Source organism: Dasypus novemcinctus, chromosome 3 (genome assembly GCF_030445035.2).
Source record: "Dasypus novemcinctus isolate mDasNov1 chromosome 3, mDasNov1.1.hap2, whole genome shotgun sequence".
Lineage (NCBI taxonomy): Eukaryota > Metazoa > Chordata > Mammalia > Cingulata > Dasypodidae > Dasypus > Dasypus novemcinctus.
Window position 1 is genome coordinate 151,146,821 of NC_080675.1, and position 18,288 is coordinate 151,165,108.

The 18,288-nt window shown below is 38.4% G+C and overlaps 1 protein-coding gene across 3 annotated transcripts in view; it reads right to left on the minus strand.

Annotated features, from left to right (window-relative positions):
• Window positions 1–18,288, minus strand: part of HMG20A (high mobility group 20A) — a 92,188-nt gene that overhangs the window by 13,741 nt on the left and 60,159 nt on the right. For all 3 annotated transcript variants that reach the window (XM_004468159.5, XM_071214310.1, XM_058294562.2), the window contains 5 exons: window positions 16,535–16,627; window positions 8,504–8,651; window positions 6,653–6,865; window positions 2,150–2,282; window positions 1,140–1,171 (listed from right to left, as the gene is read on the minus strand). In XM_004468159.5, the coding sequence (XP_004468216.1) occupies window positions 1,140–1,171; window positions 2,150–2,282; window positions 6,653–6,865; window positions 8,504–8,651; window positions 16,535–16,627 (619 nt within the window). The remainder of the gene's footprint in view (window positions 1–1,139; window positions 1,172–2,149; window positions 2,283–6,652; window positions 6,866–8,503; window positions 8,652–16,534; window positions 16,628–18,288) is intronic.

The following is an 18,288-nucleotide window of genomic DNA, read 5'->3' on the forward strand; positions in this document are numbered from 1 at the left end:
CAAATTACAGGGCTGTTGATCAGGGTACCAATTAGCTTGGGACTGTATTATATTGTTTAGCCTTAGGACTCCTGAATGATATTCTCAAGAACTAGATGCAAGTATGAAATATTCAGGAGGGTCTCAAACCATGGATGGGAAAGCACAGATCCATTTTTTTGCTTACTTTCTATGTTTTTATGTTTCTTTCTTCTTAAGGAATGCTGAAGATATAATGATAATTTATTTTAAAAATTGAATTATTTTAAGTAAAAGCAGTGTTCATACACAAGATAATTGTTCTAATGTATTACTTGACAGAATTTATTTTCACTTCTCAAGTGGCTTAGTAAGAAAAAATGGTTTTTCTCTTTATGTCTCAAAACCAGGTAAAGCTGTCATGGAAGGAAATGGATTTGTTAGAGGTATCCTGGTGTAAGTACTTCCCTTCAAAAAGTACTTACGGAATATATTCTCCATGCAAGGGCATTATACTTGATGGAATGGGATCGGATACAAAGGAGTATTAGGGATTGAGATATTGTCACTTGTACTTTCTCCACATTGTAGGTGAATAGATCAGTTTAACCAAATGTGGTATTTCCTAAATAACCTTGTGAGTGTCAGAGTAAGGTATTAGATGATGAACTATAGTCAAGTTTTGGCTTCTAGTCAGTCCTCATTCTTAAACCTCACTCTAAATTGAAGCCATTTTGGGTATTAAAAGTCAATAAAATTCTTGAACCACAGGAAAAAATTGGGGTTAAGGGCTGTAGTTCAAGGACAGCAGCTATGTAAGGCAGGGGAAGTGTAGAGAGATTGAGAGGTAATGAGTTTTGTTTATTTTCAGTTTTTTATTATTATTGGATTAATGAAAGTGCTCTAAGAATGACTGAATTGATGAATGCACAAATATGTGATTACACCAAATGCCATTGACTGTACACTTTGGATGTTATGCTTTATTAATATGTATCAATAAAATTGATTTGTAAAAAAAAAAAAAAAGAATGCCTAAGCTAAAAGCAACTCACCCAATATGAATTATGGGATAGGGAATACTCTGCCATTCATATAAAGGAAATAAAATCCAATAGCATTTAAAATAGCAATATTATGAGATATATAGATATATGATCTGTAGACAGAAGGCTAATTACCTCATGATCATGAGTGGCCTGTCGAGCTGCATCTAAAAATATGAAAGAATAGACTGTTCAGTTGAAAAACAGAACAAAACAATACAAAACCCAAGTGTATGACTGAGGCAAACAACAAAAATTGCCGGTATAAGCAGGCTCTCACAACATGATGTTCTCCCTTGTGGCTTTATTAATCAGTTAATTGGTCAACAAAAGTTAAAGGAAACCCTATACCTATAGAGTGCACAATTAGGCACAAGAGAAATTACAGACAAAATTTTTACCTTTGAGGGGAATACGGTAAGAGAATGGGCAGGAAGCACATACCAAACTCCATTTGTATAGCGTTATAGTTATAGCAGGCTAGGTGCCCAAGTGAGAAGAAGCAACAGCTAAGGAATTAGGTGGGGCTTCTTTGGAGGGTTTCCTAAAGGATAGCTTGAAGCAATACTCAGAAGGCTGTGATTAACAATTTTTAACAGAGAACAAAAGATCTATGAAGGTAGGGATCTTGTCTATTTTGTTCACTGTTGCATCCTCCATGTCTGGAAGAGAGCTTGATATGTAACAGGAGGTGCTTAATAAGTATTTTTTTAATGCAAGTGTACATGAATGAATGAAAAAGATGATCACTGGAAGCTGAGAGAAATGGAACACGAAAGGCTTGGAGGTGCTAAAGCAAGGCAGTTATGTGGTTTATGCAGTCTAGCAGACAGACTTGCCTAGAGTAAGAGAAATGCCTGAACTGGGAATTAGGAAGGAAAAAAAAGGGGTGGTGGTGCAGGCATTTAATAAGGGTCTTGAAGCACAAGCTAAATTGCTTATACTGGATCTGGAAACCCAACTAAAATTTCTAAAATGAGAGCAATGTGATTTTTAATGATATTCCAAGTTGATGCTTATAAATGAATGTAAGACAATACAGAAATGACAGAAACACATCTTTTATATCTTAGCATTCTATAGTTGGCTTTGTGATACTCCATTATACACAACAAACACCAAATACATTTGGTTCTGGTGGATACCTTGTCTATGAGATTTGCCTTTTTGACGGTCCTGGGTTTTCCTACTGAAGACCTTGTATGCCTCAGTCTTCTGATACTGTTCCAGTTCCTTCATGTAACGTTCCTTATCTCTATCTGCTTCATCAAGGTAGCGCTAGGAAAGAAGTGTGGAGTTATTTTCAAGAAACAGAGATCTATTTAGGTAAAATATCAATGGTCTATCTGAAGAAAACAGGACAATGAGAAAATGGAAAGAAAAATGGACAGGCAATAAGCTTTAAGGGAGAATCAGAAACACATGAATAGAACATCTCTTAATTATAAAACTTATAATTGTCTCTGACATTCTGGGCTATTTATTGCCTTTTCTAACTTAGTAAGACATGTTCTATTGAGATCATTCTCATAAAAATTTCAGAAAGAAGATTATAGTTATTCCTCTAACCAGATAGACAGAACTCTACATGGCCACTAAAGAGTCCTTAGGAGATCGAAAAACCACATAGGCACACTTAGTCTTCCCAGGAGAAGGAATGGAATATTCCTTTATTCTCTATCTCCAACCCTTTCTGAGGGAATGGGCACATATATCAATTGACCTTTTAACAACCAGAGAGTGGAACACTAAAACTTGGGAGGTAGAAAGAGCATAAAAAAGAATGACCTCATCCTTTGGACCCCAAATGGACTATTTTTAAAGAGGCTACTTTGATTGCTTTGTTATATTAATTATTTAAACTTAGTTCATTGATCCACCAGGATTATTTTGTTTAATGCCTTGCTCTTTTCCTCCATCAATTAAGTATCAGAAATTAGGTATAAAAATACTGGTTGAACACAAACAATAGTCAGAAATGTTAAGACACTTCACCCCATACAAGAGCCAAATATGAAGAGCACCCAAATGGCCAAATTCTGGGATAATTTAAATACCAAAATAATAAAGTATAATAATGAATTACAAACCACTGGAAAAAAATAGAAATTCATTATGTCTAGATAATAAAAATAGAAATATAAATAAATACATAAATGGGAAGAAGAGGAGAATGTCTCTTGCTGAGGGCAATGGGTAACTGTGGAGGGAGTACTGGGATTGGAAAATCATTATTTTGCAACCACCATGGTAAAGACTAGATCAGGCAAGAATCATCAATGGATGCTAAATCTAGGGGGAGTTATTCTGATGTAGAGCAGGTTATCCGCATGTTCTTAAAGTGCCTCCACATAGACTGTTTTTTTTTTTAAAGATTTATTATATTTCTTTCTCCCCACCCCCTTGTTTTTCTCTTGCTGTGTCTGTCTTCTTTGTTTCTTTAGGAGACACTGGGAGTCGAGCCCAGGATCTCTGATATGGGAGGGAAGTGCCACCTGCTTTGTTGTGTTTCTCATTATGTTTTTCCTCCCTGCACCTCTTGTTGCATCAGCTTGCCTTGCCTGAGGTTGCATCAGCTCGCTGTCCTCTTTTTTCAGAAGGCACCATGAACTTCTGCTCCCTGTTTTGTTTTGTCTCTTGTTACGTTTTTTTTCTTCTTGGGTCTCTTGATGTGTCAGCTTGCTGTGGCTGCCTGTCATGCCAGCTGTCTTCTTTAGAAGGCACCAGGATCCAAACCAGTGACCTTCTGTGTTGTAGGTGGGAATCTAGTTGCCTGAACAACATCTGCTTCCAAATTGTTTATTAATTATAAGGGAGAAAAATTAATATTACCAAAGAGTATCACATGCACAGCGTATGCCTCCACAAGTGATACCCTATGAAGGACACAAGACCACCTTTACAGTAAGCTCATCAAGAATGCATATCCTTGATCTAATCATAAGAAAACATCAGAAAATACAAAATAAGGAATGTTATAATAAAAGGAAAAAAAAAAGGGGGGGGGAACAGGGACTATATTCCTTAAAAATATCAATGTTATAAAAGGCAAAGAAAGGCAATGGAAATATTCTAGATTAAAGAAGGCTAATGAGACTTTATTAAATGTAATACCTGGCCCTAGACTGGAATCTGTACTGGAGGGAAAAAATGTTATAGAGAAATGATATTAGGTCAAATGATAAAATTGGAAAATGAATTGTAGCTTAGATAAAAGTATTGTGTTAATACAAATTTATGAAGTTGATAACTATACTGTGGTTATAGAAGAGAATATCTCTACACAGAAATAATACACCAAAATATTTAGAGGTAAAGGGCGATGATGTATGTAACTTGCCTTTAAATGATTCAGAAAAAAACTGTACTTGTGTATGTATATGTGTATGTATAACAGAGGAAAAGAGAATATGAGTGCATGTGTAAATGTAGAAATGGAACAAAATGTGTTAACAACACATGAATCTGGGTAAAGGGTATTATTTGGATGTTCTTTTTTCTATTTTTATGTTTGCAACTTTTTGTACACTTGAAAAAATTTCAAGTAAAAATTAACAAAACAAAATAAACCAACCAACCTTGTCTTACCTAACTAACAGTGTTTATACCTAGAGATTAACTAGTGTTACTTTCACTTTTTTCTTTATACACTTCAGTATTGTCTGAAAAAAATTTAAGCAAAAATAAAAAAGAAACGAATAACCTAGCTCATGCAGCTCACAAACCCTGCATATAGTGCAGCCAAAACAATGGATGATATATACTGCTTTCTATCAGCCTGCTACCACAAACATGGAACTTAAAGTTGCAACTTAATCTGATGTCCCCGAAAATTTTTAAATTCAATCAATTCTCATGAAAGTAGTTTTCAGTTTGGCTGAAAGTGTGGTTTGTCTTTTTTTTTTTTTTTTAAAATATTTATTTTATTTATTAGCCCCCCCCCCTTGTTTTTGCACTCACTGTCTGTTCTTTGTGTGCTCATCTTCTTTTTAGGAGGCACTGAAATCGAGCCCAGTATCTCCCATGTGGGAGGGAGGTGCCCAATGGCTTGAGCCACCTTTGCTTGCGCTTGTTGTATCTCATTGTGTTTCCTTGCTGTGTCTCTTCGTTGCATCATCTTGTTATGTCACCTCACTGCACTAGCCTGTTGCGTTAGCTTGCTGTCTTGTCTTCTTTAGGAGACAATCAAACCTGGGATCTTCCGTGTGGTAGGTGAGTGCCCAACTGCTTGAGCCACATCCACTTCCCTGGAATCTAATTTAAATAAGAGGATTTAACAGTGCAAGACATAAAAGAAAAATTGTATGCTTCAGAAGTTGAAAAGGTTGGGAACCTCTAACTCAAAACTACTTGCATAATCTTTACCATCACTCTGCTTTTGTGGCATTTTCTCCAGCTTCTGGCTTTTCTTTTTCTTTTTCTCATTCATTCATTCATTCATTCATTCATTTCCCCCCCCTCCCCCGGTTGTCTGTTCTCTGTGTCTTTTTGCTGCGTCTTGTTTCTTTGTCCGCTTCTGTGTCGTCAGCGTACGGGAAGTGTGGGCGGCGCCATTCCTGGGCAGGCTGCACTTTCTTTTGTGCTGGGCGGCTCTCCCTACAGGACGCACATTGCGCATGGGGCTCCCCTACACGGGGGACACCCCTGCATGGCAGGGCACTCCTTGCATCAGCACTGCGCATGGGTCAGCTCCACACGGGTCAAGGAGGCCCAGGGTTTGAACCGCGGACCTCCCATGTGGTAGACGGACGCCCTAACCACTGGGCCAAATCCGTTTCCCTGGCTTTTCTTTTCTTTCTTTTTTTTTTTTTTTTTTGAGGCACCAGGGGCTGGTGACTGAACCTGGGACCTCATATGTGGGAAGCTGAGGTTCAACCACTGAGCCACACTGGCTCTCCTGAGTAGTTGTTTTTGTTTATTTTATTTGTGTTTCTAGGAGGCATAGGAACTGAAGCTGGGACCTTCCACATGGGAAGAAGGCACTCAACCGCTTAAGCCACATCTGTTCCCTCTCATTCTTCTTTTTTTTTTTAATTTAAAGATTTCATTTATTTCTCTCCTCTTCCCCACCCTCCCCAGTTGTCTTCTCTCTGTGTCCATTCACTGTGTGTTCTTTCTTCTGTGTCTGCTTGTATTCTTATCAGCGGCTCCTGGAATCTGTGTCTCTTTTTGTTGCGTCATCTTGCTGCATCAGCTTTTTGTGTGTGTGGCGCCACTAAGGGGCAGGCTGCACTTTTTTTTGCACTGGGCGGCTCTCCTTACAGGGTATGCTCCTTGCACATGGGGCTCCCCTACGCAGGGGACACCCTGCGTGGCATAGCACTCCCCACGTGCATCAGGACTGGGCCAGCTCATCACATGGATCAGGAGGTCCTGGGTTTGAACCTTAGACCTCCCATGTGGTAGGTGGACACCCTATCTGTTGGACCAAATCTGCTTCCCCTAAGTCCTTCTTATTCACATTCCTGCAGAAGACCCCAACACAGTTTAGAAACCACTATGTTAGAGAAAAGGTATGCAGGACTCTGCTATCTGGTCTCTGGTGCACTACTGTGACAAAACTGGAGAATCAACCATCTTTGCTTTTCTGACACAATTTAATTTTAAGATATCAAAACCAAGCCAAGGATCAGTATTTGAACAACAACCTGTTTTTCCTCGGGAGGCAGTTTACTCCATTCATTGCCCAACATCTTTGTGATTTCTGGAAATGGGACCTCTGGTCTCTTTGCTCGAAGCTGTTCTCGACGCTCATTCATGAATCGAACATATCCTGTAAGGGGCGATTTGGGGGCATTGCTGTCTCGAAGAGGTTTCTTCCTCTTTCTTCCTTTGGACCAACCTCCTCGTTTACTTCTTTGCTACAAAACAGAAAAATGAAATCCCAAAACCCAACAACAACAAAATCTAAAACAACACAATGACAAATATCAACAAATAAAACAGGATGATAATTGCATTTTCCTACCAATAAAGCCCTAGATGATTAAACCTCTCCAAATCAGGCACAGGTACAAATGACTGCAATTCAGTTTTCAAGCAGGAACTCCAGACTTTTCACTTGCAGACCCTTTTAAAGCACTATACTATAAACTGTTATACTGAGGCTATTTTAGCGCTAATCCCAACAAGTGAGAAAAAGTGGTATCATAAACATGGAGTTTTGGCCTTCATATATACTTAATAGGTTCTGATTCCTGATGGGAATATTCTGAATGAGAAACGAAGCAGCACACAAAGCACTGTGCCATAGAAACATACACTGCCACAGCGCATCAGAATAAGATGTTGTCACATGGACTGGGCAAAAGAAGAGACGAGTTGTAGCCTAGGGATTAAAAATAATTTGGGAGGGTGTTTCTCATGGATACCATTCAAAGATTAGTTTAGTTCCTACAGCAGAGAGTATACAAATTTTTACTTAATAATTTAAGCCTTAGAAAAATTTCAGTAAGTATAATATAGCCAAAATGAAGATTAGTCTTTGGCTTGATGAGTTGTTCTTTAAAATGTGTATTTTATAAAGTCAGAGGTCTTTATATGTTATTAGTAAAAAAGCTAAAAAAAAAGACTGAGGGACTTTCTGAATACAAATTTTTATGTTTATCACAGCCCTTTTTCTTTTTTTAAAGCAAGACGCAAGGTACATCATTTTTGCTTCATAATTTTACAAATACACATAGCCTATACAGTTAAAAATGTTTTATGGATATAAGAATTCATATTTGAAAGAAGAGAAAACAAAATGTGACAAAAATCTAAATATTAATTATAGTAAATATTGCAAATAAATAAATAAATGGCAAAACGTGTATTTGGCATCAGTTTTTTAAAAACTTAGTAACATTAAAGCTACTAAGGATTTTAAGATGTTTAAGAAGCTTTCATTATAATCTTTAAGAATGCTAACTGAACAAATGAAAAAAATCAGCTCTTTTAAAATAAGAAAAGAGAAAAACTCAATGGTGGCAGATACTCTTTTCCGGCTTAAAAAAGTACCTTATAACATAGACAATATAATTGATCATTTGTGAGGAACAGAAAGTCCAACAAGGCCATGAATTTCCTGGCCCATATGGAACCTTTGTGTGAGTTAGAGAACCTTTGTGTGAGTGTTCCCTGTGGGAGTGTGAATGACTTGGCTAGCTGTATATACCTTTTGGGCTCTAAGGCTTGGTAAGCAGAATGTGGCCTTAGACAAGAGCACGTGGACTTCTCATCCATTTCCTATTTAATTAAATCATTTGTACATTCAAAATGCACTGTTGAACATGTGATAAAAAGTAGGTATAAATTTCTTGGCGGGGGGAAAAAGAGTCTTTATGTCACTGAAATAAATGCTATTAATATTGGTTTATGGAAAACTGAAACATAAGACAGAAAATTTGTAGGTATCAGCCCAAGAATGTAAGAGATGATGAACACCTGACCAACTCTCTTGCTGGCTGCTTCTTCAGATGCTTCAGAGGCCAATAACAGAAGGAGCTACTTTAGCTTACCTCATCTTCATGTCTCTGTTCATTGACTTCTGCTGTATTTGAAGAATCATTCTGAAGCAACTGACCTTGAGAGAGATCCTCCACAAATTCTGGATTGTTGGTGGATGTTGTGACTCCACTACTATAAGGAATCTCTGGGTGAGTTAACCTGAAAAATAACAGGCAGAAGTGAAAAAACTTCACTATCAACAGGATCAGAAATTCCTGTTTGCCAAAGTTCAAAACGAAATTTCACTGCTAGAAAAAGCACATGTCAGTTCATGAATTAAAAGGTTTTTTTTAGTGCTTTACTGAACCAGGTCAGTTCCATGAAGAAGTCTCCTACCAAAGGCAAGTATAATCTTTTCCAAAAAATTTGTTTTCGCTCTCAGCAGGCAACAGAATCTAGGTTTTATATGCTACTTTTCATGTATCTCCAATGTAAAGGGAAAATACTATTGATGGAAAAGGAGAATAGGAATGGGAATTATAGAGGCAGTTTTCATTCTTGTCACAAAAGAGAGAGTTCTTGAAGGGCATTATCTTTTACAGTATACCCCACATACTACTCCTTCTTATATTAGAGTTAACTCTAGGTCATCTAAGAACAATATTATCAATTTCAGTAAGTTCAGGTATAAAATATTAATAAATCAGACAGATATACTTCTTTTCTGTCCCACCAATCCGTTCCAGATAAGTAAGCAAACCAGATTTCACTTTTCTGAAAAGTGAACACAAGAAGGTATAGCTGATGGTAAGGCCTTAGACTGACTTACCCTATAACATGTGGACAAAGAATTGAAGAAAAGGCAATTCCACATACCAGGGAGATTTTTTTTGGGGCGGTGGGGTGGGGGGGGGGGCGGGTAAGGGTAGGTAGTGTGGAAGGTAAGCGAGCAATATGCAGTTGTTATTCTGAAAGAAAGTATACTCTATAAGGTTATAAGAAAATAATTAAAATGAAATGTAAGTACTGAAATACAGGTTTGTAAAAAGTGCCATAAAGGCATTATAGAGAATATAATTTATTTTATATATATGGAGAGGATGTTAAGAAAGATTTCACAGAGGAGATATTGAAAGATGAATAGTTGTTCAACAGGTAAACAATATCATCCAGGTAGAAAGAATAGGGAGGATACTGCAGGAGAAAATGAGACCAATCAGAAGGCTACTGCAATAACTACAAGGTCATGGACTAAGGCACTAGCAAGTAGGATGGGGAGTAAGGGATCGGGAGCTAAGTGATACTTAAGAGGTAGAATGGATGGATTTAATGACTAAATACGAATAGTGAAGAGTCATTAAATTGGAAAATAGGAAGAGTCAGGAGTAAAAAAAATGGTTTCTAGACTGGGAGATTGTATATATATTTATAAGCATATAGTCTATATTCCAATGTTTTCAATCATCCCAATAATGTCCTTTTGGGTATGTTCTCCTCCATTATTAGATACTGCCCAGGATCATCTGCTGTATTTGACTGTCATTGTCTCTTTAGTCTCTCTCTCTCTCTCTCTCTTTAAATTGTGGTAACTTAGATACAACATAAAATTTTCCATCTGAATCACCCTCAAGCATACAATTCAATGGCATTAATCACATTCACAATGTTGTGCTATCATCACCACTATCCATTACTAAAGGCTTCATTGTCCCACAGACCCTGTACTCATTATGTATTAACCCCCATTCTCCTCCCCTGTTAACCCATACTCTACTTTCTATGAATTTGCATATCCTAGTTATTTCACTTAAGTGGAATCATGCAATATCTGTCCTTTTGTGTCTGGCTTATTTTACTTAACATGATGTCTTCAAAAGTTCATTCATGCTGTGGTATATATTAGAGTGTCATTCCTTTTTATGGCTGATTAATATTTCCATTGCATGTATATATCACATTTTATTTATCCATTCATCTGTTGATGGACATTGGGGTTACTTCCACCTATTGGCTCTTGTGAATAATGCTGCTATGAATGTTGGTATACAAAAGCCGTTCAAGTCCCTGCTTTCAATTCTTTTGGGTATATACCTAGAAGTGGTATTGCCAGGTCGTCTGGTAATTCTGCATTAACTTTTTAAGGAACTGCCAAACTGTTTTCCATAGCAGCTGCACCATTTTGATTAGTATTCTTAACCGAGGGAAGAAAAGGGTATATGTGTATGAAAGAGACAGATGGAAGAGAAGTGAGCTCTTTCGGTGGAGATGTCCCACAGACAATTGGAAACAAGTCCTGAGAGAACAGGAGTGAAGAAACGGACTTGAGAGGTATCAGCCCATAGAGGTCATGAGACTTCCAGAGAGACAGTGAGAAAAAAAGAAAAGTCAGGATAGAACTCTAATGGACCAGTATTATTTTAGAAGAAAGTGTTAGAAGAGTTCGGAAAGGAGATTAAAAAGGGCATTAAGAGAATAAGGAGATAATACTGTTGCAGAGGCCAAGGCAGAAAGACTATTAAGAAAGGGGTGTCAACCAAGTAAAAAGTTGCTGACATCAAACAAATAAGATTGGCTAAAAAAAAGTATTTGTTAAATTTAAAGACAAGAAGTGCACTGGCAATCTTAGAGAGCACAGTTTTAGTGGAATTACAGTGAATTGAGAAATGAATGGAAGCAGACACAGTCTGTCCTGGGAATGAAAGAAATTATACCTTTCTGGTCCTTTCTAGAAAACATAATAGATGACTTTAAGTAGGAGGTTCCTAAATTTTTAAGGTCCTTTCAAAAAAGGTAAGAAAAGCTATGAAATCAGTGCCAATCATGTTCTCTGAAAGAAAGGTGCCATCAGAGATCGAGTTTGATCCTGGCAGCTTTGTTTTGCAAACATTTCAATCATTTTGGATATCTCAGGCAACTTGTTCTTTCACTGTCATTCTCATTTCAACTGTGCCATCCATTTTTAAGTTACTAACTTGTGTGCATTCTTCTTTCAATAAAATATGAGAATTAGTCTGGGAAAGAAACAATCCTATGAATCCTTGATTGAAGTGGACAAGAATCAAAAGGAAGTAGTCAAAGGTGTCAAATGCCATGGAGATGACAAGTTGGATATAAAATGAAAAGAAAAAAAGAGGCTCTTTTTTACTATGAATGAATCATTCATGCTCCTAGCTAAAGCCAACAACACTTTCATTTGTGCCCTGGATCCCACATCCCCTGGGCTACTCAAGGACATTTCAGCAATTCTGCCCTCTTTTTGGCATCCTCAGTTCTTTCCTCTCTACTGGATCATCTTCATTAGCATCCAAAGAGGTATTACTCTTACCTTAAAACAAAACACAAAATATTCTCTCTTGATCCCATTCTCCTTCTAGTGTCATTTTTCTCCTTTCCTTTATAGCACAACTCCTTCAAAGAACTGTTTATACTCACTGACTTCAATTTCTCTCCTATTCTTTTATTTTTATTTTTTTAAAGATTTATCTTTTTTTACCCTTTCTCCCCCCCATTATCAGCTCTCTGAGTCCATTTGCTGTGTGTTCTGTGTCTACTTGTATTCTCATTTGGTGGCTCGGGGAAACCATCCTGGGGCCTTCTGGGGTGGGAGAGAGGTGATCATTCTCTTGCTCCACCTCAGCTCCCAAGTTCACTGTGTCTCATGTTGTCTCTTCTCTGTGTCTCTTTTTTTTTTTTTGTTGTTGCATCATCTTGCTGCGTCAGCTCTCCGTGTGGGCAGCTCCACTCCTGGGTGGTCTGCCCTCATGCACGGGGCTACATTTCTTATATGGGGACCACTCCTTGTACATGGCAGCACTCCATGTGGGCCAGCTTGCCACACGGGCCAGGAGGCCCTGGGTATCGAATGCTGGACCTCCTATTTGGTAGACAGAAGCTCAATCTGTTGAGCCTTTTCTTCTTCCCTCTATTCTTTTTTAAACCCACTCTAAAGGAGATCTGGGCTCACAACTTTTGTCAAGGTCACTAATGACCTTGCTAAATCCAATAGTCATTTCTCAGGCCTCATTTTACCTGATTCACCAGAAAGAAGCATTTGACAGTTGATCTCTCCCTGTCCCCTTGAGATATTCTTTACTTGGTTTCTAGGATCCCACACTCCTCTGGTTTTTCCGCTACCTATTTAGTCACTTCCTTCAATCTTCTTTGCTGGTTCCTCCTCTCCTATCTGACTTCTAAATACTAGAGTATCCCAGAGCTCAGTCTTTAGACCTCTTCTCTTTTCTACCTATTCAGTACTCATCTCATGGCTTTAATGATTACCTACATGTTGATGACTCCCAAGTTTTGCTTTCTAGCTGTATTAATCTGTGAAAGAGATGCTGATGCAAAGTACCAGATATCTGTTGACTTTTATAAAGGGTATTTGGGGTAAAAGCTTACACTTACAAGGCCCTAATGAGTCCAACTCAAAGGTTGCTTTCTCACCAAAGTCATTTGCCACGTGTTGAAGCAGATGGTTGCTGATCTCTGCAAGGGTTCAGCCTTCCTCTCTGGACTTTCTCTCAGCTGCAGGCTGGCATAGGGCTTGTCTCTCTGGGTTTCTCCTCTTTCTGGCATAGGACTCGTTTCTTTCTGGGCTTTCTCTATCAGTCTTGGCTCTCTTCCCAAGGTCAGCTATAATATCAGGCAAATGGCTCATCTCACCCCTGGGCCTTAGCTGTTTCAGCCTTCTCCTTTCTGTCACACGGCAGGATCAGAATGACAAAGTTCTCTCCTCTTCTGGTGTATCTTCTTGAGTGAGTGTACATTAATATCGGCTCACCAAGGGGCAGGAATCCAACTTGAGTTACGCCTTGCTGAGGTAGCCCAATCAGAAGCCCTAAATTGATCTTACTAAGTAAATTTAATCTGAGGCCCCTCACTGAATTTACTATAATCAAAGGATATCATACCCAAAGGAACAGATTCATTTACAAATGCAATCTTTTTCTTTTTGGGATTCACAGATGAGATTCATAATCTCAAACAGCCACACTAGCCTAGACTTCTCCTAACTTCAGAACTTTATATCAAATGATTTGACATCTCTCTAATTGGATTTCTAATAAACATTTAAAACTCCTAAACCTGAGCTCCTAAAATTCCCTCCTCTACCTTCTCAGTTTTCTCCATCTAAGTGAATGGCAATTCCATCCCTTTAGTTGCTTAGGCCAAAACTTTGGAGTTGTCTTTGACTGCTTTTTTCTCCTTTCTCATATTATTTATCTTTCAGGAAATCCTGTTTGGTTTATCTTTAAAATATATCTAAATTTTTACACTTCCTACCACCCCCATTCTCAGTTTCTTTGAAACCCACTCCAGTGATGATTTTGCCCGCACTACTCCACCAAAAATACTCTTGTATTTTTGCCCACATTAGTCTACCAAAAATACTCAAAGTCACCAGTGATGTTCTTGAGGTCATCATCTCTCTTTTCAACAGTTTCCAAACAGGTGTCCTTACTTCAGCCCTTGCTCTCCTCACTCTATTTTCAACACAAGAGCCAGAGGGATCCTATTAAAAAGTAAATCAGATTATATCACTCTGCTCAAACTCCTCCAATGCTTTCCCACCTCACTCAGAGTAAATGTCGAAGTATTTACTTTGACCTTTAAGGTCCTATAAGGTCTTGCTACTCAAAGGATGACCTCACTTTCAGCTCATTGGCATCACCTGGAGCTTGTTAGCAAAGTAGGGTCTGGCCCTACCTCAGACCTTCCTAATCAGAATCTGCATTTTAGTAAGCTCTCTAGGCAATTCGTATGCATATTAAAGTTTGAGAAGCATTGATGTAGACCTCCATAACCCTTTCCTCTTATATATGCTGCACCAGACAGACTGACCTGGCTATTTTTGTACCAAGGCAGAAACATACAGGTATCAAGTTTTTTTGCATTTGCTGCTCCCTCTGCCTAGAATTATATACCCCCAAACAACTGCATGCTAGCCTTTCTTCAGATTTTTATTCAAGTCACTTCCTCATTGAAGCCTTTCTAGCTTCCCTATCTAAACTTGCACCCCCAAACTCTTCCTAGCTTTATTTTTTGGTCCATAGTTCTTATCATTCTTAATATAGTAGGTATCTTACTTATTTGTTCTTTTTACTGTCTGACTTCCCAAGTAGAAACTGAATTCTGCAGGGGCTGGGATGTTTGATTATATTGTTTTGTGTTTTTTTAAAGATTCATTTATTTATTTTCCCCCCTTCCCCTCCTCCGGCCCTGCTGTTTTTGCTACCTGTGTTGTCTTCTCTTCTCATTTTCTCTCCTCTAGGATTCACCAGGATTTGGTCCCGGAGACCCCTGATGTGGAGAGAGGTTTCCTGTCAACTGCCCACCTCAGTTCCTGGTTTCTGCTGCACTTCACTTTGACTCTCTCCTTCTCTCTATTTTGATGCGTCATCATCTTGCGGGGTGACTCACTTGTGCGAGCACTGGCTTGCTGTGCGGGCACACTTTCTCTTCTTCTTTTTCACCAGGAGACCCCAGGGATCAAACCCAGGTCCTCCCATATGGTAGGTGGAAGTTCTATCACTTGAGTCACATCTGCTTCCCTGTTTGTCTGTTTTGATCAATGTTTCATATCTACTGCCTAAAATGGTGTCTGGCACATAGTAATCAGAAAATTTTTATTGAATGAACTGGATTTAGTAATGGAGGCAGCCTTCAGAAAAGTCTTGGAGAACAGTTTCTCTGATTAGTGAGGTCAGAAGGCAGATACCAATGAGGTGAAATGAGGGAAGGAAACAAAATGACAAAGTGTAGCCTATTTTTAAAGAGTTCTAAAGAGTATTAAAGTAATTCATCTTAGAAATTAGTTATCACTTAAATCTACTGGTGAATACATTTAATCTTTAGCAAATAACTTCTAAATATCTAGAAAAGATGAAACTTCGAATGGAATAGAGATTTTCAAGGGAAGTTACTAACCTTTTTTATATTCCTTTATATATTTGTCCAAACATTTCAAAGAAAGAGAGAAAGACAAAAAAAAATTAAACAAACAAACAAAAAAACACCCAAAAGTCAATTAAAGCCTACAGGCATCCCAAATAAAGAATGATATTTTAAAAATCTGATTCTAAAAAAAAAATCTGAGCTGTGGGAAGAAATTATTTTAATACCTGTGGCAATTCAGTAGAAAATGCATTTGTTTTTCAAAGCTACCTCCTTGGCAGGTATTTCCTTAATGGGAACTATGAAATTTTCTTAACTGGGAGTCCAGTTTGCTGTAGCAGTTCACAGGGATTAGAGCACTACAAATGATAGCTGAATGCAGATTACAAAGCAGTTTACAATAGCTCTCACTCTCTTTGCAAAGTCCGACAAATGCACCTTCTATTCTTATGACATAAAACTGCTTCTTTAGTACCTCTTACATTGTCATAAGCTTTGTTTTTTTCCCTAATTTCTTTTTTCCCTTCCCCTCCCCCGCCCGTTATTTTTTTGCTCTCCGTGTCCATTTGCTGTGTGATCTCCTGTATCTACTTCTCTTTTTGTCTTCTTTTCTGGTCTTTCTCCTCTAGGATTCACTGCGACTCAATCCTGGGGTGCTCTGATGTGGAGAGAGGTTCCCTGTCAATTACGCCACCTCAGTTCCTGGCCTCTGCTGCACTTCATCTTGACCCTCCCCTTCATCTCTCCTTTGTTGTGTCATCATTTTTCTGCATAACTCACTGGCTCTCTGCACAGGCACTCAGCTTGCTGCGTGTGCACTGATCTTGCTGCATGTGAACTGGCTCACCATGCGGGCACTGGCCTTTTGCGCAGGCACTCAGCTCGCCACAAGGGCACTTGCTTGCTATACGGGCGCTGGCTCACTACACAGGCACTCACATGGGCACTTGGATTGCCGCGTGGGCACTTGGCTCATCACACGGGTACTGGCTCGTTGCGTGGACACTAGCTTGCCACAAGAGCACCCACATGGGCACTTGGCTTACCGTGTGGGCACTCGGCTTACTGTGCGAGTACTTGGCTCACTGGATTGAACCTGGGTCCTTCCATATGGTAGGCAGAGGACTTATCACTTGAGCCACATCCACTTCCCATAAGCTTTGTTTTGAAGCCTATTAGAAGCCCAGTGTCCCAAAGCAGCTGCTTACCCAGTTGTAGCCAGATCATTACTCTCCTTGGAACCATCTTCATCTGCAAAAAGGGGTGGCAGGGTGGAACTAGTCATCAAACTTTCCATCTCTCTGAAAGGGAGAATGAAAAAATAATTAATGGCTTAATTACTTCCAGTTTAAGTTCCACTAACTTAAGAGCCAGCATTCCCTAACTTTTTCACATCAGCAGCAGAACAGAAATGGACCTAAATGACTTCGGCATATCAATTTAAACTCTATGGTTAATGGGTTTTTGACCCTGGTCTTATCGACTGACCAGACTAAAAACAGTTAGGTTTTAACAAGTAGGGCATGGTTTAGAAAATTCCTTTTTCTTTATCCAGAGTATCTTCAAAAGTATTCAGTTCCTGAAGAATTGTTAAGCAGAGTAAATTAGACATACTGCAACCCTGAGCAGTTAGTTAACCTCTTAGTTAGTTAACCTCTTTGTGTTACAATTTCACCATTTTAGAGACTGCTGACTTAACCCACAGGCTTTTTGTGAAGAATTAAACTGAAAGAGCTTCAGAAATATGGAAGGGCTAAAATGGTAATAAGTACACTGAGTATTATTACATAAAGAAAGGTACTGTTATTATAGCATTACCGGCTCTTGGTCCCAGATGAATCATCCTTAGATTAAATGGTGACAAAATGAGCCCTCCAAAAGGAAATAATGCAAAGGGAAGTGGAGGATGGAAGGCATACTGATGTGGTTTTGAGTCAAAGAAACCACACTTCCAGGCCAGAAATATGCTCTACATCACCATGATGACCAACGGAAATAGCTTTCACCTGGGTACAGGAAACAGTTAAGCTTAAATGAAGAAAACAAATAAATTACAAGAATCTGAGGTTATCAGAAGGAAAGGATTAAAAAAAAAAGCGATAAAGAGGGTATTTCATTTAACATATCTCTACAAAGAAATATTTTTTTCCTTTCACCAAGGGTTTCACCCCATATAGCTAAAAGCAGCAGCCTTCCATTTATTGTGAAAGTGATACTCAAACAAAACACATTCAATAGTGACCCTAAGCATCAGCCATTTATGTGGAACTACAAACCACTCAAGAAAAAGAGTGTTTCAATAAACTGGGAGAACTGAGAAGCAAATTATGAGAATTCACTTAGTAGCTCCATCAGCAATTATTTCAGATGCTGCTGCTAAGGAGAACTGGTGAAAAGGAAATCACACCAGCCAAGGCAGAGCTAGGATAAATCCCACTGAGGTGGAAATATGAAGAAAATGCAAAAGACACTGACTGGCACCATACTCTAAATGTTCAATGGAGTAATTTACTTCCAAAAATGATAACACTGATGTTTTCTTATTCTCACTTATTTTTTTTATTTTTACTTCTAAATTTATATTTTAGCAGACCAAGTTCCATAAATAGCTTAATGTGAAAAAAATGCATCTCTGAACATATATTATTCATTAATAGTGGGTAAAGCACAAAACGTAGAGAGAGAGAGAGAGATTTGGATTTCATACTAGACTAAGGATTTTATTCCATTTGCAAAGATGCTTGTTCACCCTTTTCAATTCTTTCAAGTTAGGGGGTTTATAAGTGGAATAGCTCTGATAAATATAAAAAAACTCTGTTTTCTACAATAATTCTGACTCAATTAAATTTTAATTCACTCTATACACAGACCAGATTAGAATCCTGGCCTTATGGGCTACTAATATCACCTCACTCCAGTGCCAATATTCCTTTTACCAAAAGAAAACTAATCAATTTGATAC